Here is a 24,476-nt window from a genome sequence, read left to right on the forward strand (position 1 = left end):
ACTGTTTCACTGAGTTATCTAATTATGTTGAAGCCGATGTTTAACTCTTAAAGTTTCCAGTTGACTTGTTCTAGGCTTCGCTAACTCTGCGAAGCAGTCAAATGCAAAATGTTTTAAAAATTTTTCAATATCCACTTTGGGACTGATAAAAGGTTTCTCTGATGATTTTTGATTAGTCGTTACTGACTGGAAATATGTAACTTTTTAATTGGCTAGTTAGTGCAATCGTCACTAATTAGGATTCCACATCGAGAGTGCAGAGAACAACATTGTGGTGGGCAGCGTCAGAAACACATGTAACCAGAAGCCAGGGAAGATCACAAAAAAATCAAATCGGGACGTTTTTCTTGAGTGCAGTTATATCTGCGTTCTTCTCGTGTTCACTGAGTGGGTTTGCCGTTGTGATCTATTTTGTAGATCGTAACGTGATCTGTGCTCGTATACTTGACTTTAAAACTCAATTCGTTCTCACTTATCATATGTATTCTCACTTTCAAGCGCCATCTTCTTCTCATTCTTCATATGAGGAAGGTTGTTGTGTATGCAGTGGGTAAGGAGGGAAATTGTATGGGTGTATATACCATATATCAGTAGTAAGAAGTATTTCATTTGGAGTGGTTACTGCAGTAATTGATTCCCTTCTTACAGGTCGGCGTTCAATCCTTGATGTGCAAGTGGCTAGATACTATTACTTATATTCAGTGTCCTATCCTAGCTCCTTGTTCTCATGTTCTCATAAGGTCCAATATGACTTAAGGCAATAGACATATTGGCTTAGTGCTTTCTTCTGATAAACGCCTTACCTTGCTATATTGTATGGAGCTTGGTTTGAGTGAGGGGATTGCTTTTCTCTTCATAGGGGTACCTGTTATATAGTCTGAATATTACCATTACCAGCCATTTCCTATCTTTCCCGTACTTTCCTAGCCTGAATTTTGTTCTATTCTCTTCTGCCACTGTCATATACAACTCCATCAGGATTCCTTTCACTTCAGCACTAGACACCCAACCCACAAATCTTAAAATATAATAACTAACGTTTCGAACCACTATCAAGTTGTGTAATGGTCCAGGACAGTCCAAAACTTCAATTCTCTTATTTTCAGCGTTGTGGGTTGGGTGTCTAATTTTCAGCCACATTATTGTGATTTGTTGTCTCCACTTCAGCCCTCTTTCAGTGTCCTTCCATTTCAGTTTTTTCCAGTTTCTTCAGCCCTACCACAACTTGTCTTTTGCCATTTTTGTAGCTGACTAGTGAGTCTAATCGCTTCCTGTAATGTGGCTGCCTGCTTAGCCACTTCTACAATGCAGTCCTAGGACCTGGGTTAGTTTTTATATGTTCACAAATTAATATTTTTATGGAAAAGAACCTTCCTCTGTTGGATTTCTCATTTTTGGACGTAGAAAGACCCTTCCTTTGTTGGATTTCTCATTTTTGGACGTAGAAAGACCCTTCCTTTGTTGGATTTCTCATTTTTTGACGTAGAAAGACCCTTCCTTTGTTGGATTTCTCATTTTTTTTGACGTAGAAAGACATTTCCATGAGATTCCGTATTTCCTATTTGGCTGAACTCGGCTCATATTCCCTAAGATGTGATATTAAATACTGGCATACATCCACCACTACGCTCCATCCAACCTTCCCCTTCTCTTTTTCCCACTGATCTTGCTGTTCCATGATCTACCACGAACACGCGCTAGAGAATGGAGAGTCTCGAGGGTTTGATTAAATTTAGAGAGAGAGAAATATGCTTGTGTACTCACCTAGTTGTGCTTGCGGGGGTTGAGCCTCAACTCTTTGATCCTGCCTCAACTGTCAATCAACTGGTGTACATATTCTGGAGCCTACTGGACTGTATCAAATCTACATCATTTGAAACTGTGTATGGAAGTCTGCCTCCACCACATTACTGCCTAATGCATTCCATTTGTTAACTACTCTGACACTGACAAAATTCTTTCAAATATCTCTGCGGCTCATTTGGGTACTAAGTTTCCACTAAATGTGTGTGTGTGTGTGTGTATTTATTATTTGTATTGACTATTTATGCCTACAGAATCGAGCAATTAGCTCCTGGACCCCCGCCTTTCTAACTAAACTATTTTTCCTCTATTATATCTACCACATATAGTTATCTCTAACACACACACACACACACACACACACACACATCCCCAGGAAGCACTGCCCAGGAAGCTAGCTGTCATTGACTCCCAGGTACCTATTTACTGCTAGGTGAATAGGAGCATCAGGGTGATAAACTCTGCCCATTGTTTCTGCCTCCACTGGGAACAGAACCCGGGCCCTTAGGTTAGGACTACGACCCCCGAGCGCTGTCCTTTCAGCCGCGAGGCCCTGTGTATATATGTATTCAGCTAGTTGTGTTTGCGGGGGTTGAGCTTTGCTCTTTCGGCCCGCCTCTCAACTGTCAATCAACTGTTTACTAACTACTTTTTTTTCCCCACACCACAAACACACCCCAGGAAGCAGCCCGTGACAGCTAACTAACTCCCAGGTACCTATTTACTGCTAGGTAACAGGGGCATTCAGGGTGAAAGAAACTTTGCCCATTTGTTCCTGCCCCGTGCGGGAATCGAACCCGCGCCACAGAATTACGAGTCCTGCGCGCTATCCACCAGGCTACGAGACCCCCATGGGCCTCATATGTGTGTGTGTGTGTGTGTGTGTGTGTGTGTGTGTGTGTGTGTGTGTGAATAAGAGCACAATTGACCAATATGAGAGCATTATAGTTTCACCAAACGGAATTAGGTAGTGGATCGACCGTCAATTATCTTGTCCAACTTTTGCTTTTCCTTTCTTCCCCTACCACCTCTTTTCTTCTCTTTCTTACTCCTCATCCAATACCTCGGCATTCAAATTCTTCTCTCTTGTTGTTCTTCTTTATATTTCCGATTAAATCGTGTCATCACAGGTTTTCACGAAACAAGTTTTCAAGCAACAAGAGAGTGGAGAGAAGTGAGAGAGAGAGCCTTCCGATTTTCTGTTATGTATACATTTATGTTTTGAATAATTATTTTCCAATCTTACCAGGTGACCAAGTCGTGGAACAAGAGGTCTATTAATTGTGCTCGTATGTACTATTTTCCCTATTTACTTCTCTCTCTCTCTCCTCAGGGTTCACAACCTCTGGCCTTTTCAGAAGTCAGACTCCACCTTCCAACGTCGTCGGGAAGCGCCTCATACTTGCATCAATTTACATCAAATTGCCACCTGCAACCTTTTTATTTCAGATAAGGATCATATGTGTTTTTATTTTTCCAAGATAATTTACCTTTGAATTTCTTGCCAGAGTACAAGTAACGGGGGAAGGGGGTAAGAGAGATAATTATTATCGTGTAAAGAAGCTAGAGTTGAGGAGGAGTGAGAATGTTTCTGTCAGGGATGTTACGTAACACGAAGTGCAGGGTGGAACAGTACTGGTGTACACAGTCACAGTACTGGTGTACACACTGTAATGGTACAATCCCAATACTGGTACAGATAGACACAGTACTGGTGTAGACAAGATGAGACGAGAGGTAGGTACAGACAACCGTATTCCATGAATCATTGTGTTGTGACCAACAATACATGAGGCAGGGCCCAGTAGCTGATGCTCGATTCCCCCATACATACATAGATGAGTCCACACACACACAAACACACACCAGTTGACTGACAGGTGAGAGGCGGGACCAAAGATCCAAAGCTCAACCCTCGCAAACACAAATAGGTGAGTACACACACACACACATATTGGTAAATTCACTAAGTAAACAGAGATCAAAACTAGTAACTTCTGAAATCACTTCGGGATGGTGAGGTAAACGACCTCAGTATATTGACGTTCGACTACCTAGTCGTTCCTGTGGATGTGAATGAATCAGAGAGGCAATGAGAACGACCCAGGAAATCAACCCTGTATCAGGCAATCATGTAACCAGGTTACACAAAGGGTGGACGAGAGCAGACGATTTGAAACTGGAATAATCAGGACCGCCGATCAGAGTTGAACACAGCTGCGACGAAAGGGTCATGACGACATTTTTAAGTGTCAGGTTATTGGGAAATTCACGGGACGAGACTGATAGAAAGATAAATTCGTCACGTTGTAATTACACACACACACACACGTCATGTCGTCAAGGCTGAGATGTTAAGTCGTTAAGCTAGACATGCTAAATCGTTAAGGCTGATATGTACGTAAAGACAGAAGCATTCTGAAAACACGAGGCAAATCACATCATCCAAGCATAGTGGCAATATGGTGGGTAATGGAAACAGAACTCACCAGTGGAACACTGTTTTTTTTGCAGGGGAAATCTTGAGTACTCTGGGCTACTGTAACGTACTCTACTTACCCCTCTGGAACACCGGGTCGTCGCAGAGGAAGGCTAAGGTGCTCCGTGCTCCTTTAAGGTGTTCCTCGAGTCCTGCCCTCTCCACTTGGGATAAACATCGAGCAGTGTAGCCATCCACACATCGCATCCCACCCTTGAACGCCCTGTGGACAGAGAGAGAGTACATGGCAATAGAGAATGGAAGATTTCTCGGACCACGACTTTGTGTATTGCTAGGGATGGAGATTGGCCAAGTTCTAGTTGGGTGGAAATCTGGGCAAAGAATAAGTTGATTCGCTCCACATTCCAGTCCCTCACGTAATATTAGAAATATCCTCGATGCTAAACTCTAAACGTTTGTGAAGGGGGAGTTCCACGATGGGGTTGCATATGCTAAGACTGGTCTCACGTTCGTGGCATACACTATTTTGAAGACCGTCTTTGTTTCCCGAAGGATGTGCTGCCGTTCGCCAGTTTAGAATGGTCTGATGATGATACTTTATTTACATAAACCTTTATCTGCGTTATCCTTCCTTTCATCTCTCCCTCCCTTCCGCCTGCTCTGCATCTTTCTAATCATCACTGTCCCCTTCTCTCACCCCCTTTCTCTCCCTCTCTTCTCTCTCATTTCCCCCATCCTACCTGCAACCTTCTCGTTTACTACGTCTTTTAAGCGCCAACTTCCACTGGAAATTAAAACCTGAATGTATATAAGCTCAGCTCAACAATATCTTTGAGAACGTTATTGTTGACTTTCCCTCCGGCAGACTGTCGGAGGCCTTAAATTATCGAAGGCTCCGTGGGTGTGGTGTGGGATGGGGAAAGTGGGGGAGGGTGGATGAGAGGTCCTAGGAGATGAAAAATCCCAGAGGGAGAACTAGGAAGACCCAGGGACATGAAAGATCCCAGAGAGGAATAAGAGGTCGCAGGGAATTGATAGGACCCACTGAGGATTTGAGAGGACCCAGGGGGATTGAGAGGACCCAGGAAGGGAAGGTTCTAGTGGTGTGAGAAGGGAAAGATAGTGACGAAAGGAAGAATATGTTGAGAGAGGTACTAGAGAGATTCAGGTGTAAAGAAGAAATAGCTAGACCAAAACCCAAAGTAGCTGTTTGCTTGGTAATGTTTGCTCGTGCGTCGTGGGTGCATGTTTATGCTCCGAAATAACGTTTATCCTTTCGTTAAGCTTGTGTTCACTATATTCTGTTGTTGTACAAGGGCTCGGTTCGTTTTCCATATTTGTTACGACCATTAAATTCAGTGTATCTGTTTACCTGTCTGATTCCCTTTACCAAGTATGTTTATTGAGATAAGCAAGAAATACATCTCAAAGGGATAGAGTAGCTTAGGCTATTTCTACCCCCCTTCCCTTTACCTCTTCCTACCTCTCTCTACATCTGTTTTCATTTACCGCCGAGTGGCTGCCCTGTATTACATGTTTCTCTTCTCTCCCCTTTTATCGTCTTCATCCTTTTGAAACCAAAGCGCGAGTTATTGAAGTATTGAATTTAAAGAAAGGGCGTACGAATCGCCAAAGAATAATCTGAAACCCGGAATAAAATAAACAAAGTAGGGAGAAAATGGACATTTGGATCAGAACGGGAGAGAAACGAGGAAACACAACTAATTCGCGTGAAACTTAGGGATAAGCAAGTAACGATTAAAAATTTGATTAAAGAGAATACTAATAAAATATACATTAACAACTGTGTCATTAATCTCAAGACGTAAAGAGTTCGAGGATCTTCAATGAGAATAAAAATAGCAAGTGAAGTTAATATGATTTCTCGTGATGTATCATCCAAGCGACGGCAGTTTCTGAGTGAGTGTTGCGACAAGAAACATGTTGCAATAGATCGTATTCGCATGTGCATTGATGCAACACTGAAAGCAGTAAGGTAACAAATGACTAGCTTAGAGAGTTTTAGGTTCAGTTTGAGCTGCGTAAAAAGTTTCTAAATCTAATGCTGTGATCCAAGATGTATTAGAGAATGTAACGATGGGCATAAACTTGTCAAAAAAGTTCACAAGAAGTTTGAGTGAAAGTATTTGTTTACCATCACTGAGCCTCTGGGAGATGAGATGAGAGGGTATCAGCATCATTAAGAGGATGGGGAGCTACTAGCGTCTTCAAGGGGATTATTGGGGTGCCTGCATATTTTAGGGGATTGGGAGGATACCAGAATCTTGAGAGGGATGAGGTCTACCAGCATCCTTAAAGGCATGATTGGATACCAACATCTTTAGGGGGATGAATGAGAGCTACCCTCACCTTTAAGGGAATAGGAGAGATACCAGAATCTTTAAGGGGAGAAAAGTTCCCAGATTCTTGAAGGGATTGGGGGGGATGGGGGTACCAGCATCTGTCGAAGGCTGAGGGTGAACCATCTTTAAGGGAATGATGGAGTACCAGCATCTTCAAATGGATAATTGTTTTTTAAAGAATCTTCTTTTATGTCGAAGTACCAATCTTGGATCAAACTTTCGTCTGAATGGTAGCCTGTGGTCGGTCTAGCATTTCAGAATTTCAGTGCTCCCTGAAATGATCAATGAAGATCACTTCATCGAAGGATCATCAATTTAATGGTCGAGTATAAGGGTCTAATACCGACTTGCATTAATGTTACAGCATCCCTCTCCCGATCTTGTATCATAGACGAGAGTAGACCAGCGGCGCGTCTGTGGATTTAACAAACTCGCATCCATTCCCATTCTGCACTTTATATCCGGAGACTAATGGTCCCTGCATCACACGGCTGTATAGTGTTGCAGCTTTTTCTCCTGGTGTTGCTTACCCAACCACTTGGGCTGGACGGTAGAGCGACGGTCTCGCTTCATGCAGGTCAGCGTTCAATCCCCGACCGTTCAAGCGGTTGGGCACCATTCCGTCTCATCCCAAATCCTTATCCTGACCCCCTTCCCAGTGCTATATAGTCGTAATGGCTTGGTGCTTTCCCTCCTGATAATTCCCTTCCCCTTCCTGGTGTTGCTTCTGGCTTCTTTGTGTATTACTGCACAACTGTACACTGTTGCAGTCCTCTTCTCCGCCAACTGCTACTGCTGGCGTGTGTGTCTACTGCTGTACACTGCTAGAGCTGCTGCTGGCCTCTGAGTGTAATACTGTTGTGGAGACCGGACGAACTCTTCTTAAATACCCTAAGCGGACCATCGTGTCGGAAGGTATTCATGAAAAGTCTCCCGTGAGTGTGAAACATTGATACTGTATGCTGCAACCAGATCCTAAGCTGCCTCGTTCCTTCCTCGTATATTAGCACTACACATTAATGGACACAGCCTCGAGGCACATCTCTGAACTTCCGTATTCAGAAGTCTGCCTGTATCCGTATATCCAAGTTTCCGTGTATGTAACTCTGTTTCTCTGGTCGCCTATAATATTTATTGTTCCATTATGGATAATTCCCGTGTCGACCCCTTACAAATTGTTGGCCGTAAACCAAGGTGTAACTTGTCAGGTGGATTGGGTGGGAGTAAGTCCCAGCACTGGGGATATCCCAGATGGATAGCTGGGAGCCCTGGTATGTCTCACAAGCCAATTCCTCTTAAATGATAGTACTGATTGTAACTATTTGGTCGAAAGTATCAATAAGTAGTGATGAACCACCAAACAGAGAGGCAGGAGGCAGGCAGGCACACAGACACAAATACATAGATATATAGCCCCAAGTGTGCTTCGGAAACTACACAACTGCCTGCAAAATTAGTTTGGGATGCAAAATCTCAAAAAAAGTTCAAGTTCTTCTCTTGTTTGTTTGCGTCCCTGTTTGCTTCTCTGTCGGACAAACAGACAGACGATAAAGAAAAAATACTAAAAAATTTGATGGTGATTATGCACTTCAAACCCATTCTGCGCGCGAGAGTGGAGCTTGCAGAAACACATTAAGGGCCATGAATATCTCTCTCTCTCTCTCTCTTTCTCTCTTTGACCCATCTGTTTCTCCTCCCTTCCTTCCTTTTAGACTCACCCTATTAACTCCTATCCTCTCCCTCTCCTACTAATTCCCTCCTTCACTGTCGCCTACTTCAACTCTCGCTTATATCCATTAAACGGTCTGCCTTCAGTGGATCCGGGCAAATTGGCTTGTTATGTAGGTCAATTTCCTTTAACGAGGGTATTACGATGTGCCTGAAACACACATGGTGCTCATGTCTTAGTGCGTGTACCTTTTACTCTCATATCCACACACATACATGTGTATATCTGCATTAAATAGATTTTCGTGAAAGAAAACACGGGTATGTATTGCCGGGTATATGTATGCGTATATGCATGCATGTATATATATACATATTTCGAGAAAGACAGAGATAAACAGAGTGTTTAGGTTATGTTAGATAAATAAGGTTATGTTAAATCAGGTTAGGTTAAATCTGGTTAATATTATTTGCAGTAATATATATCATTTCATATTTCTCCATGGCATAAAATTATAATGGAAAAGTTAACAAGCGGAAATTACTTGCAGCTATCAAAGCTTCCAAAATATAAGCTCGACTAACTAGCTCTTCTTTCGCTTGCCTTCATACAGCTCATTTACCAATGCAAAATATGTAAATACATATGTTTGCACATAGCTTATGACAGTATATTCTTACTCCACATATAGGCATTCATCAGTGTCAGAAGACTATGGAGTTGAGCTCTGGTTATACATAGATCAGAATGGCAGTATTAGGACAAGTGTGAACAGGTCATTGCGTTATATATCATTTGTCCCACTGTGACTATGTATGTAGGTCATGTCATTAATACCAACTTGGTGAGGCAATTATCACGAGAAGCCGCCAAGCCATTACGACAAGATAGTACTTGGTAGGGATATGAGGACAAGGATTTGGGGGTAGGCTAAAGGGAAGGAATGGTGCCCACCTACTAGGAAGGTCGGGGATTGAACGCTGTCCTGCAAGAAGCGAGACCGACGCTGTACAGACCAGTCTAAGTGGATAGTGTCCAGCGTGGTGGAAAGCAGCAGCTTTGTATTGGTGGCTCCACAGCGGGGAATATGCTGTTTATGTCACCCATATTTTAAAAAGGTAGTTGGTTCTCTCTCCTATCGTAGTCACTGCTTGTCTTTACCAACCACGACCCACCCTAACCCACCGCCACCCACTCTTACCCACCCTTCCACCTCACGCACTTAATAAAATAAAAATAAAATGTTTATTCAGGTAAGGTACATACATACAAGAGATTTTACATAAATTGATCGATTTATAGATGGAGCTAGTACAAACAATGCCTAAAGCCACTATTACGCAAAGCGTTTCGGGCAGGAAAAACATTAATGACTTAAAACTTAATACTAATCGAGTATAAAGAATTCTTACTTGCACATAGTGTGAAGTTCCTTCATGTCGACCGGAAGGCCTTGCTTGGGCATGTGTGGGGCCAGCTTACTGAGACAAATGTCCAACTCTGTCTTGTTTGGACACTGCGTGACGCCGTGGACCGCCCCTGGGGGAAGAAATGGTGTCCTAATTAGGCGACTGTGAGAAGAATGGGGCTTGAGGGGTTATTGTTTCTTGTTTAGAGCTGACACGTGGAGTCGTTACCGAAACCCGAAGAGTTTCCACTACTTCTTTCATAACAGCATTCCCTAATCGTACAGCATTCCTATCCCAAGTTTACTCAGGTTTACTTTACAAATGATTAGAAAGTATTAGTAAACATAGTTGGTGCCTATTTTATTATTTAATAATCAACCCCAAGCTCAGTCTTTACATGCTCTGTGAGAAACAAGAATCGTCTTACGTCTGGCATGGAAGGTACGACAAATGCACCTCGCCTTGCGTTCCCAATACTATAAGGCAGTTTATTTAGCTCAATTTTGACCTCTGGTTTCCACTGAGGAACCCAGGGTCGTAACAGCTAGCACAGCAACTAGTACCACCACTGTCATCACTAACAACTCCCCTCCCCCCATCCATCCGCCAGCACAACACAATTACCACCATCAAAACAATGTAAATGCCATTAACAGCGCCCTCTCTACGAGGTGTGATGTCATCAGCAATAACGTTATTTCCACTAACCACCTACAATAAATACCTATAAAAATATAATGTCTATTTCACACATAGACACAATATTTATTTCACACATAAATCACAATAACATGATACATCAAATGACTATGGCGCATCTGGGAACATCCCGTGCTTAGGTTCGAACCCTCATCACGTCCCTAGTGGATTTAATGTGTATTTATTTGTCCGTTTGTTCGAGGCCAAACAGTTGCGGTTAGTCTCACACAACCTTCCATAGTGAATTGTGTTTGTATGGCATGTACCGAAGGGTGATTCCGGGGTCAATCCCTAAGCAGTAGGGACCTTACTGCTAAGCAACCCTAAGTAGGATTGGCTCCTATTGCGACAACAATCGACTCCTGTGAAGAGTGATTTGTAGGTTTGATTCTCCATCGAGCATTTACCAACAGATTTCTCGGCTGAAAGTGAGAAACGTTGATTTAACGTTACTCAAGTATGGTTGGACCACTGGGAGATTGAGAGAGAACGAGAGAAAGGGATTGAGACTGGGAGGGGAAAGAGAGGGAGGAAGAAAGACAGGGAAGGAAGTAGAATGAGAGCAAGTGAGTGAATTGGAGAGATGGCTCGAGAATGGGAGGGAGGAAGAATGGAATGGAGACTGGGAAGGAGGGAGGCATAAAGGGATAGATGTAGGGGGGAATGGGAGGGAGGGAGAGAGAGAGACAGAGACCCGGGCACTGCCGGTTACCCGCTTTATTTCTTCTATTAGTAGCTATAATATATTACCATCAGTTGCCGATAGTAATTACTACCACTTACACTACCACCACTATCACCTCCACCACCTGCACCACCACAATCACCTCCACCACCTGCACCATGGCGTCCATCAGTTAAAGAATCGAATCAAGTTTCTCTGAGCAAGATAGCGACAGCTAGGTGTCAAAAATTAGGAACAAAACACTTTCTGAAAGGTCAAGATTATCTGGGGATCTTTAATTGTGAAAAATATCTTCTTCACTTTCTTCTCAGTCGTCAATGCTTGACGTTTCATTTCTGGGAAAAAAGAGAGACCCTGGTTTGATCCCAGAGAGAAGAGTGTTTGAAGTTAGATAATGTCTTAGAAGAATTATAGCACTGACTAATAATTTATATAATCCTTATGGCGTTTTATGCACTTAGGAAGTCATATATATAACTTATATACATGATGCAGTTCACAACATAGGTAATAATATTTCGGTCACGATATAGGGAATTATATTTACCATGATATAGATGAATCATTGGTCCAGATAAACTTGTGGTGTTCTAAAGAAAGCGGAAAGTCACAGTTGTATATAAATAAGTAGATACTTCTGAGACCTTTTTCCTTATTGTGAGTATTCTGATCTTGCCGCTAGAGTGACAGGCTTCGTTTCTTCCAGGGCCGAGTTCGAATCCTGGATGATCTAAGTGTCAGAAGTGGCATTACCGATCATCTTGTGGATTGTAGCTTATATAAATATATGCATATTTGGGCATGTGTGTGTGTGTGTGTGTATATATGTATGTATGTGCGCGCGAGCATTGTTGGGATCTAATTTCTGAGGAGTAACACCAACACAGGCGTACCAGTAGTGATACCATTTATTACCAACGAGGTCATTTCAAATGTTTACTATCAGGAGTCATTCTCCTCCAGCCTGGGCCATCGTCAGGTGCCACACACATAAGGCTCGGCCCTCACCTTCACCAAGATCTAGAAATCTTTGGGAAAAAAATTAACCAAGGCCATTTTTGCATTTAACTTATTTGTATTTTTTGTATTCTGTATTCTCCGAAGACAAATATATATTACAACTGTATGTACAACATATATGTTAATTCACTGTACATGTCAATCCATAGCCGTTACCAGGGAGTAGATTTTCTATGATGAGTCAATAAAGACTATCACTTCATATTTTCGCACCATTTTGCAGTCTACAAATTTCACGTAACTTCCTCAGTCCCGTTCACCAATGCCGTTCCAACACACTGTACGATCGTCGTCGCCCCTAACTCAACAACAACAACAACAACACACTGTACACATCGTCCGCAGAAGATTCTCTCAGACGCCTAGTACGTCTAACCAGCACACTGTATTCCGGGGTGGAGCACTGCTTAGGTCGAGTATGTTTCTGTACTGCCAGCCTAGAATTAACGTTATCGTTGATGGAGTGAGCGGAGTACTGCTTATGTCCAAATTTATCGGAGCACTTGTTGTCTCATTCGGCGACTCTGATTGGCTACCAGAATTCCCGCCACCAGACGAGCAGTGCTGGTCCAAATAGCCCACCCGATTGTTGTCCTGGCTCATCCAGCAGTAGTTTAATACATTGTTATTTTAAATCACAATTTTAATCTTAACTTGGTGCGACGAATTAACACATGCTGATACCTTTCCGCTTGTGTGTGCGGTGTTAATTTCTACACTTTTGTTCGGAATTCGATCAAATTTGGCCTGATGATAGAGGGCCCTTGGGAAAAGGCTACACAGAATTTCATAGCTGGCGAGGACGACTCTGTGGAGGGTCTGTAAACCACTTAAAGTTCATCAACCACGGGAGTGGTATTAAGACCACCGGAGTCTGATAGGATCCCAGGGCCTTCAAGGAACCACCAAAACCCATGGAATGCGAGAGAGAAATATTGCAAATGATCATCACCTGGAACGATCACATGAAGTTAGCATGCAGAGAGCAACCTTGCCTGGGTGAAACTCACGTGTAGTAAGTATCGTACTTACAATGAAGATTATATATGCAGTGTAGTAGTAGGAATCCTTATATTGCTGTGTACTGTGTAGTTTAGAAAGAAAGAAATTAAAAAAAAAGAGAATCCAACGCTGAGAAAAAAAAAAAATTAATTTGAGCAAGAATTATAAAAGAAAAAAAGTATTTTTGATACGGAGTTTTCTGTTGACCCATTTTTGGACATCGGAAACATTTCTATATTTTAGTAAACAATGTTTTGGTGATAGATGTAAACTGACTTAAGTCGCTGCTCAGAGAACATCTCTTCCTCTACATTCTAGATAATTGAACAATGTTCTATGTTACGTATGAATGATCAGTGTTCTTATGTTCAACACAACAACAGTAGTAACACCAACAATAACATCAACAACAACATATACACACACACACACACAGAGTGGACATAGACGAAATGTTCACACGGAATAGTAACAGAACGAGGGGACATGGGTGGAAGCTGGAAACTCAGATGAGTCACAGGGCTGTTAGGAAGTTTCCTTTTAGCGTGAGAGTAGTGGGAAAATGGAATGCACTTAAGGAGCAGGTTGTGGAAGCAAATACTATTCATAATTTTAAAACTAGGTATGATAAGGAAATAGGACCGTAGTCATTGCTGTAAACAACCGATGCTCGAAAGGTGGGATCCAAGAGTCAATGCTCGATCCAGCAGACACAAATAGGTGAGTACACACACGTATATACGAGTCATACATAAGGAAACAACGTCAAGTCTTACTGCTCAATATTTAAAAGAAAAATGTACACACATTTATCCTGGTTTCAGTAATTCCTAACAAGGTGATTAAATATATGTGATCATTGCTGTTTTTGTATCGTTATCATTACTGTACTTTCCCTCACCAAGTATAATTCTACAGAGGTATTGGTCGTGAGACTTACCAAAACAGTTGACATACTTGTGGGTGTTTATAAATGCCATAGGCGAGAAAATCCGTCTCTCTGTGCTAATGGAATTTGTAACGAAGAAGCACCGGGAACACACACCCCCCCTCTCTCTCTCTCACTGGGTATTGATTTCTTAGGGAGGGAGTGGTAGTGGAGGTAATTGAGCGAGGCGGGGCTGGTGTTACAATGACACAAGCTCACCACATGTCTGTTTGGTACACAGACTAATCACGTGTCCGTGTTTGGTACACAGACAGACAGACCCCGTGTCCGTGCTTGGGACGCGAATGTTAATACGGTTGATGTGATTGTTAAATCAATTGTAGTAATAGTAAATCATCAACCAATCAATATTTATACAGCATAAAATGTAGAGTCATTGTAAACAACAAAATATTATTAACATTTAAAAATATAAAAAAAGAATGCACAATATGCCTGTGTATTTTATGTCACTAAGTCCTCTGATCCCAGGATATTCTACCTCTAATAATCCCCAAATCAAATAAATAAATTATATATATATATATATATATATATATATATATATATATATATAATATATATATATATATATATATATATATATATATATATATATATATATATATATATATATATATATATATATGTGGCTTATATCGAGGTCCTCCCTTCCACAGGGTCTAACTTCTGGGTACCTATTTACTGCTCGTTGGACAGGAGCATGAGGTGATGGGAAACGCGTCAATCTATTTCCGTGCCGCCCGGGATTCGAACCCAGAGTTTAAGATTGTGAGTCAAGAACGAACCCAGCTGTACTACCGGGATATATTATGAGCAGACCTAGTTCCAAAAATTGGTACAGTTTATTCATCACGTTGATATATAGATCGTGTGATAACATTTTAGCTGAATATGTGTGAAATAATGTTGCATTCAACGTTGATTACATATTTCTTCCCCAAAACCACTGTTTACTATAATATGGATATCAATGATACCCTTTGGCAGCACTCTTGAATGATATCTCAAAGGTTTTGAGCATTTGAATGTTAAATTACATTTTTTTTCACACAACACAGAACACGAAACAATGGATGTAAATTTGAGAAATTTAGAGTCAGGAAGGTCCTGGGTAAATACTGATTTGGAAACAGGGTTGTCAGTTTATGGTACAAATTACCGGTATCGCTGGATTGTTTCAAGTGTAGGTTTGACATATATATGAATGAGTTTGGGTGGATTTCAATAGCAGCTGTTTCTTAAAGGTCAATAGACCTTCTGAAATTTCTTTTATTCATACGTGTGAAATGCTCTTTGTGGCATTTTCATATATTTAAGCCTAAATCTGAACGTCTTAATAAAGTGAATAATAATCTTCATTAAAATTTTAACCTTTCAAAAATAATAGACTGAGACCCTATTAAATTTCTAGAGTTAATTCTTAACATTCAGTTCATTAAGAAGATTTTTTGGAATATAATGACCTAAATATTTATATATTAAATATTTAAATATATAGTATTATATAAATATATAATTTATATAATTATATAAATATTATATATTTATATATAATACTGAGATTATATATAATCTCCCGCTCTCTCTCTCTCCCTTTATAAGGCTTTGCGCATTTTTCTCTGCAAATTTTTCTCATTAAAGTGACAAACATTCTTTACAGTTTAATAAAAACCTGTAATATCATTTAATTTCTCCTTCCTTTCCCCCGCCCTTCTTCCTGTTTTATTCCACCTATTCTCCTACTCCATATACCCCCAACCTTGTCCCAATTTACAATTTTCCTCCGTTTCTTGTCTGTTCTCTCTTCCTAACCTTCCATTCATTCATTATCTCTCCCTCCCTGCTATCTCTCATCACCTTCCGTCCTGTTCACATCTCTTTTAGTCTGCTTCCTTCCTTCTTACCCTCTCATTCCTATTTTTATCTCCTAATCAACAGCTTTCCCCCCTCCATCTCTATTTCCTACTTGTCCATTCCCTCTCTCTCTATATCCTCTTTCTCCATTCCCTCATCCGTCCAACAACTGGGAGGGAAGAGGCTGAGGTAATAAAAGCGACTAAAAGCATACACTACTGGGTTGTTGATGGTGGTCGTATGTTGTCAGTCATCAGGTGGGACTCACCATTCACGATACAACAGATTATATTTGTGTGTGTGTATTCATCTAGTTGTATTCATCTAGTCGTATTCACCTAGTTGTGCTTGCGGGAGTTGAGCTCTGCTCTGCTCAGCCCGCCTCTCAACTGTCAATCAATCAATTAAATTTTTTTCACACACATTCTGACTGTGTGTGTCTGACTGCTGGCGTGTTTGTCTGTCTGTCTGCCTTACAGCTTGCTTGTTTCACTGGCTGTCTATTTGAGTGCTCATTTGTCTGCCTGTGTCTGTCTGTATTTGTCAGTCTATCTGAATTGGAGTCAGCTGATGAGTAGAGAGACAGGTGAGTGAACCCGCCTGCTTCTCTATTGAATATAACAATTATATTAGCAAAAATTTACCCATAACTATTCTGCCCAGTCTCTATATATGGGTTACTTACATTTAATTTAGGAATTTTGTCCTTTTAGAAGGTAGAATCACAATGGGGGACCCTGAGACACAAATAAATAAATGCAAAGGTTCCAAAACTCTTCAATACCCTTTTTATAAACACAACTAGCTGACCTCTCACTGTATGTAAGAGGTTACGATAACTCGTGAAAGGGGTATCTGATCAACCGGGCTGTTATTCATGTCATACTGCGATCAGCGACATCAAAGACTGGCTGACCAAATCGCCTAGGCCAGTAGGAAATCGATCTTTGGGACCCACATCAAAGTAATGTCAAGGTAACGTTGTGACTCAAGGGAATTAGACATCTACAGCATCGTAGAATGAATGAACTATCAGGGGAAAGCGCCAAGTCATTACGACTATATAGCACTGGGAAGGGATCAGGGATAAATATTTGGGATGGGACGGGGGGAAGGAATGGTGCCCAACCACTTGGATAGTCGGGGATTGAACGCCGACCTGCATGAAGCGAGACCGTCGCTCTACCGTCCAGCCCAAGTGGAGCTGTTCATTACTTCACGGATGTTCTTCATCCTGTCCGCCCTAGGCACGAAGAGAGTTATATCGATGCTCGTATCATTTGTTCATGAATAACAACACTAAATGCTTGGCAAATGTATCGATAACTTCTCTACAGCCACCAGCTACAGAGTGCTACAGCCACCAGCTACAGAGTGCTACAGCCACCAGCTACAGTGTGCTACAGCCACCAGCTACAGAGTGCTACAGCCACCAGCTACAGTGTGCTACAGCCACCAGCTACAGTGTGCTACAGCCACCAGCTACAGTGTGCTACAGCCACCAGCTACAGTGTGCTACAGCCACCAGCTACAGAGTGCTACAGCCACCAGCTACAGTGTGCTACAGCCACCAGCTACAGAGTGCTACAGCCACCAGCTACAGTGTGCTACAGCCACCAGCTACAGAGTGCTACAGCCACCAGCTACAGAGTGCTACAGCCACCAGCTACAGTGTGCTACAGCCACCAGCTACAGAGTGCTACAGCCACCAGCTACAGAGTGCTACAGCCACCAGCTACAGAGAGAGCACTGGGAGCCGGTCGGCCGAGCGGACAGCACGCTGGACTTGTGATCCTGTGGTCCTGGGTTCGATCCCAGGCGCCGGCGAGAAATGATGGGCAGAGTTTCTTTCACCCTATGCCCCTGTTACCTAGCAGTAAAATAGGCACCTGGGTGTTAGTCAGCTGTCACGGGCTGCTTCCTGGGGGTGGAGGCCTGGTCGAGGACCGGGCCGCGGGGACACTAAAAAGCCCCGAAATCATCTCAAGATCTCAAGAGTGCTACAGCCACCAGCTACAGAGTGCTGTTGTCAACGCTTGCAACAGCCAACAATAACCAACATCAGTGATGATCTCTCCCCAAAAAATGTACTAAACAGAAGTAAAAACTATATTTTTTTCTCTATTTACAAAAAGTAAAGAGTGGATCTACGAGTAATGCCAAAGCCTTACCAGCTGACCTGACAGTCTAAGCTGGCCACAGAAGCTCTGGCCTCGCTGCCATCGGGACCTCAACTCCATCCTCCTCCAAGCTGATGCTTATGTCGCTTCCGTAGCGGCTTGAAAGCTTAGTCCACCAGCCATAACCATGGCAACTATATGAGGCCCTCAGAGAAAAGGACGATGACCTCCTTTTGTCACTGTTGTTTTACAGAATAAAGGAAGACGGGCCTGACGGCTGAGTAGACAGTGCTCGGGGTTCGTAGTCCTGGGTTCGATCCTCGGCGGAGGGGGGAAACAAATGGGCTGAGTTTCTTTCACCCTGATGTTCTGTTCAACCTAGCAGTAAATAGGTACCTGGGAGTTAGACAGCTGCTACGGGCTGCTTCCTGGGGATATGTAACAAAAAGGAGATCTGGTCGAGGACCGGGCCGCGGGGACGTTAAGCCCTGAAATTATCTCAAGATAACCTCAAGAAAGAAAACCCTCATAGATGTGTGCCGTCTGAATGTTGCCAGCGCGTCTGGCTCGTTGCTTGAGTGTCTATTGCAAGACAGAACTAGAAACAATGCATATAAATTGGATCGTTCTATGGATCACATTTCTCAGTAATATAATTGACGGGGTTTGGCTGGATTCTACTTTTATATGAATGAGTTTCGGTGGATATAAATATTACCTGTCTTGCATGAACCAATAGCCTTTCTGTAGTGTCATTAATTCTTATGTTCATAAGTCAGATTGTAAACTATTTACATTATCCTCTACTGTTAAATGTGATATAGTTAACATTACTCTCTTATATTCACAGTAAGTTTGGTGCAAATAGTTCGTGCCAAGAATTTCAGTAATGCTTCCCATGGCTGACTAACGACTGCACGGTAAACTACAGACTCGAATTCTAAATTGACAAGAACCTGTGCATTAATACTACTAACAACTGACGCCAGTGATAGGAGTGAGATGTCAGTACCAATACGGCTGTCAACTAAATCTGGAGGAAAACCCGCAAAATCTCTGGAAAATGTTCCCCAGACCTTTCACTCGAATTAATGGCCGATTAAGCAATCCAATGTAATTGAGCTATCTGGAGCTTATCCGGATTCGGTTCTGTGGGTTCCTCTACTTCCCCAAGCCCGGCCTGGGGCCAGGCTTGACTTGTGAAAACCAGCTATGGTTCTATTTTTATTCTATAAGCAAAATGCTACATTGTCCCCCTTCTTCCTTACAAAGAAACACGATATTTGTAGCCAGTTAGCTCAACTACCTATTTCCCATTATCCATGTAATGATGTACTTACTGATTCTGAACTTCAGAGCTGCAAAGTCATACTGTATTACTGTACAGTGGCAGACTGTATCTCACGACCCACGGTACTGTACTTCTTACATGATTATACTCTTGTATGGACTCACGTTCAGAGCCACTGTTGCAACACAGAGCCACTGCTACAGCACAGAGCCACTGCTACAGCACAGAGCCACTGTTACAGCACAGAGCCACTGCTACAGCACAGAGCCACTGTTACAGCACAGAGCCACTGTTACAGCACAGAGCCACTGCTACAGCACAGAGCCACTGTTACAGCACAGAGCCACTGTTGCAACACAGAGCCACTGTTGCAACACAGAGCCACTGCTACAGCACAGACCCACTGTTACAGCACAGAGCCACTGTTACAGCACAGAGCCACTGTTACAGCACAGAGCCACTGTTACAGCACAGAGCCACTGTTACAGCACAGAGCCACTGTTACAGCACAGAGCCACTGCTACAGCACAGAGCCACTGTTACAGCACAGAGCCACTGCTACAGCACAGAGCCACTGTTACAGCACAGAGCCACTGTTGCAACACAGAGCCACTGTTACAGCACAGAGCCACTGTTGCAACACAGAGCCACTGTTACAGCACAGAGCCACTGTTACAGCACAGAGCCACTGTTACAGCACAGAGCCACTGTTGCAACACAGAGCCACTGTTACAGCACAGAACAACTGTTGTAATGCCAACTACACTGTCAGATATTTTTTAATATGTGAAACAAACGGCTGCCAAAAATGACAGGTTTATTTTGTGGTTCTATTGTCACCCATTCTTCTCGATCCTGTTAATACACAAATACAATGAAAATAACAATACAATATGGTGCTGCCATATTGGAACCTGAAATACTACCGTCAGTGAGTTTAATTTTCAATCACTCGAAACTCACTTTCAAACAAGTGTGGATCTTGTTGACTATCAGTGCACCTCTGTGCATGCTGAAATTAAAACTGGGCTTCATTTTGAATACCATTAAGGTTGAATTACTTCGGTGTGCACGGACTAGCATGAAACGCAGATGAGAGAAGTGCACGAAGTTGCGTCAACCAGACATTGAATAAAGAACTTCACACTGCGTCGACCAGACAGTGATATAAAGAACTTCAGACTGCGTCGACCAGACATTGATATAAAGAACTTCACAATGCGTCGACCAGACATTGATATAAAGAACTTCACAATGCGTCGACCAGACAGTGATATAAAGAACTTCAGACTGCGTCGACCAGACATTGATATAAAGAACTTCACACTGCGTCGACCAAACATTAAATAAAGAACTTCACATTGCATCGATCAGACAATGAATCAAGAATATCCCAATACATCGACCAGTCAGTCTATAAAGATCTCATTGCGTCGAGCAGACATAAACAAAAACATAACAGCGAACGAATCCAAAAGAAGTTGTTGTTGTTGAAATCAAAAAGAAGTTTAAAAGCGACTTTATTGGTTTCAGGTAAGTGTTTTGGGCGCCTGAAGGGTCATCAGCTTCGTTCACGAGACCAGAAAAATCCGGCTCCTATTTTCTGTACCCTGAAACCCGCTGCACGTGTACGATTTTGATTAATAATCAATAACCATCCAGAAACGCGACTCTTGTTTGATTTCCCCGAACTCATTCTTCGCCCTTTTGTCTCTTCGTTTGGGATGTTTTTCCCGAGTTGTTTTCAGTATCAATTGTCGTGTTGAGAGGTGGCACATTAACTTTAATGTGTTCCCCATTTTCCCTATTTTAAAAAGGGACCTATTTCTGTCGTGAAAGAGGTCGCCTCATTCTTTCTTGAGGTAGGGAGGGAGGGAATTATCAGGGGAAAGCGCCAAGCCATTACGCCAATGGCTTGGTGCTTTCACTTAGCATTCCAAGTGATCAATTGATCACCAGGAAGGGGTCAGGATAAGGATTAGGGATGGGGCGGTATGAAAGAGTGGTACCCAACCACTTGGACGGTCGGGAATTGAGCACCTTGTTTTCTTTTTTGAGGGAGGTCACAGAACCACTCATTTCTCAGTTACAATCATGAGGTAACTAAAAGTCTTCGTCTCAACTGCTGTGTTGAACAGTGCAGTCAGTCGTCGCAGGAATCCAAAGAATCACTCGAGGAATCTATACGAGTCGCTTAAGGAATCCAAAGGACTCACTTGATGAATCAAATGAATCACTTGAGGAATCAAAGGACTCACTTGAGGAATCAAAGGAATCACTTGAGGAATTAAAAGAATTACTTAAGGAATCCAAAGTAATATTTGATGGAACATTATTTTGATTCACGTCTCGCTAATGCTTAAACAAGGGCCACGTGGCTTTATTTTGGACAACTTGCCATATATTTTTAAAGTATGTAAGTCTTGGCGAAGAAGAAGAAGTGTGGCAGGTTATCGAAGTACGGAAAGCCTGACAAAGCCATCTCAGGCACTTTAAGCGAGATGGACGATTTATCTCAAATTCTCATAGCCTGGATAAGGCTTATTTCTGGTTTTCGAAGCATATATCCTCTCGCAGAGGAGGATAAGTCTTACCAAAGGGTCTTGGGGCCGAGAATAAGACTTATATCAGACCATCGAAGCCTTGAGTACTGAAGAAGATCGAAGATATGAAATAATTGAACTGTTTTATACGATCATTATTATACTAATGAATTAGGGTCTTGATTGACAACCAAATTATTGATGCATATAATGTACAGTAAGAGAACAATGAACTTTATTATCCGAATAAGCAGAGGGAAGGAAGAGGGCCACAGGAGACAGACTTGAGGTGTGACTGGTCGACAGTTTGGTCGACGTTGTGGGCAGGAATCAGAGAAGAGAGCAGACCTCCCAACGTTAATTCGAGGCTCAGCAACTTAAGGATAAAACTGTCGGTATTAATATGTCTCTAATGGGCGCGGGGTTTGGGAGGAGGGGAGCCACAGAAGGTCCTTCTGGTAGCGGCCGGAAGATCGCTTCAGTTATAGTGTAATTAATCGTTAAACTGTGAACTTGCGAAAGAAAGACTTCGTCCTTCGAAGGACGAAGAAACTTTCTTTCGAAAGATTTTTGTCTTTGTTTCGAAAGACTTCGAAAAACTTCGTCTTCTTAGACTTCGACCTTTGGCGGGTTAAAGTCTAACAAGATAACACAGTGTTCGTAAAGAGCTTGAAGATCCAAAGTAACAACTGTGAAGGTAGTGATAATGTTTCTGTTAAAATCACAACGACTTAGACAGACATAGGTATAGACATATAAGCAGAGATAAAGGCTTTTTCAGACGTGGCTATATCAACATTATTGCAAATAACTGAAACCCAAATCCAATTTTTCAAAGTTATCCGTTCACTCCCTTGTGTTGGTAAGGAAGTTCTGCGCGCGCGCACACACACGCAGACAGAAACACACGTCCACATGGATTCAGGTCAGGTATTTAGTCATATATAGACATTTATATTATAAGTATATAATATATATAATTAATTATTATATGGATCCAAATAGATTGAAATATATATATAACATCAGAAAATAATGAACTGATATAAGCACACGCTACATATGGACTAAATATATACTAATAATACTAATATAATATATATATGGACTACTATAATATATAGTATGGACTAATATATACTATGTATGGACTATATATCTATCTATATATATATATATATATATATATATATATATATATATATATATACATATATATATATATATATATATATATATATATATATATATATATATATATATATATATATATATATAAACAGGATAAGTTAACATGCCTTGTCTCCTCTGTGGAAGTGTGGGTATGTGGGTGGAAGAGGGTGTGGGTATGTGGGTGTGGTGTGTTGTGTTTGGATGAGTAATGGGTCTCATACTCATACTCACCGATGAAGCAGGTGATCACCAGTAAGGACTCCATATATCACCGTTAGCGACACGCGGATTTCCTCAGAACAAATCTTCACTGATGAATCACACAACAAACGTGTCACTGGAAGTCTTCATGCAACCCCGAGTGCAATTTGACGTAGACATCAGCCTTACAATACGTTTTTTTACACATTTTTTCAGGATGTAAATTGTAAGATGCAATTACAATGCCACTTATTAATTCTATGGAACAAAATGTGCCTTTCAGGTAATGCTTTTTCAGACTACAGCACTTTGTGACGTAGTGGAAGAGTTAATTAGATATATAGAGTTCTCAGATATGTAAATACATCATAAGATGTATTTACATCTTATGTGTTCTCAGATATGTAAAATATGTAAATACATGATAAGAGAGATCACTGGATATGGAGAGAGAATGACACCCTCACTCCACGGCGTCCAAGCGAAGACTGACTGGAATATGTGCCAACTCTGGTTTTTACGTGTGAAGAGTTGCCGACCCGACACGCTTGTGGTGGTGGTTGTGGTGGTGGTGGTGGTTGTGGTGATGCTGGAGCTGTTGTTGTTGGTGGTGGTGATGGTGGTGGTGATGGTGGTGGTGATGGTGGTGGTGATGGTGGTGGTGGTAAGTGTGATGGCGAAGCTGTTAGAAGTGAGTATCTACTCCTTGTATTTACTATTTATGCCTGCTGAATCCAGCGGTTAGCTCTTGGACCCCGCCTTTCTAACCGTCAGATGTCTAATGTAGTGACTACCTACTAATTTTCCTCTAACACATCTACTACATATATTTATTTCTCTCTAGCTCAATCCTCAGGATGTAGCCCTTAGCAGCGGCCTAACTCACAGGTACATATTTATTGCTAGGTGAACGGTTGTATCAGATGAAAGAACTCCACCCATTTGTTTCTGTCTCGACCAAGAATTTAACCCGGGCCCTTAGGACTACGATCCCCGAGAGAGAGAGAGAGAGAGAGAGAGAGAGAGAGAGAGAGAGAGAGAGAGAGAGAGAGAGAGAGAGAGAGAGAGAGAGAGAGAGAGGGAGAGGTAAAGAGAGAGAAAAACATAGAGAAGAAAGAAACAGACCGACAGGCGTCAGAATCACTCCTACGTTGGAATTCTGGTCATAGTCTGGCGTGTTTACCTTAGTCATGCTGACCAAAATACCTGGCCTGGTAGACGTCCTTAACTGGGGGAAGCTTGTAGTGTTGAT

General features: G+C 42.0%; 1 protein-coding gene across 4 annotated transcripts in view; it reads right to left on the reverse strand.

Annotated features, from left to right (window-relative positions):
• Window positions 1–24,476, reverse strand: part of LOC123769092 (uncharacterized) — a 306,856-nt gene that overhangs the window by 5,173 nt on the left and 277,207 nt on the right. For 2 of the 4 annotated variants that reach the window (XR_011223667.1, XM_045760043.2), the window contains exons 1-3: window positions 23,255–23,698; window positions 9,688–9,814; window positions 4,363–4,505 (exon numbers count right to left, since the gene is read on the reverse strand). Coding sequence is in view for 3 of the 4 variants with exons in the window: in XM_045760043.2 (XP_045615999.1) it covers window positions 4,363–4,505; window positions 9,688–9,814; window positions 23,255–23,288 (304 nt within the window). In the remaining variant the exon portion in view is untranslated. Of the gene's footprint in view, window positions 1–4,362; window positions 4,506–9,687; window positions 9,815–11,615; window positions 12,541–23,254; window positions 23,699–24,476 lie in introns of those variants that run through there. The other 2 variants (XM_069309173.1, XM_069309174.1) reach the window with 2 other exon arrangements.

Source organism: Procambarus clarkii, chromosome 64, assembly GCF_040958095.1.
Source record: "Procambarus clarkii isolate CNS0578487 chromosome 64, FALCON_Pclarkii_2.0, whole genome shotgun sequence".
Lineage (NCBI taxonomy): Eukaryota > Metazoa > Arthropoda > Malacostraca > Decapoda > Cambaridae > Procambarus > Procambarus clarkii.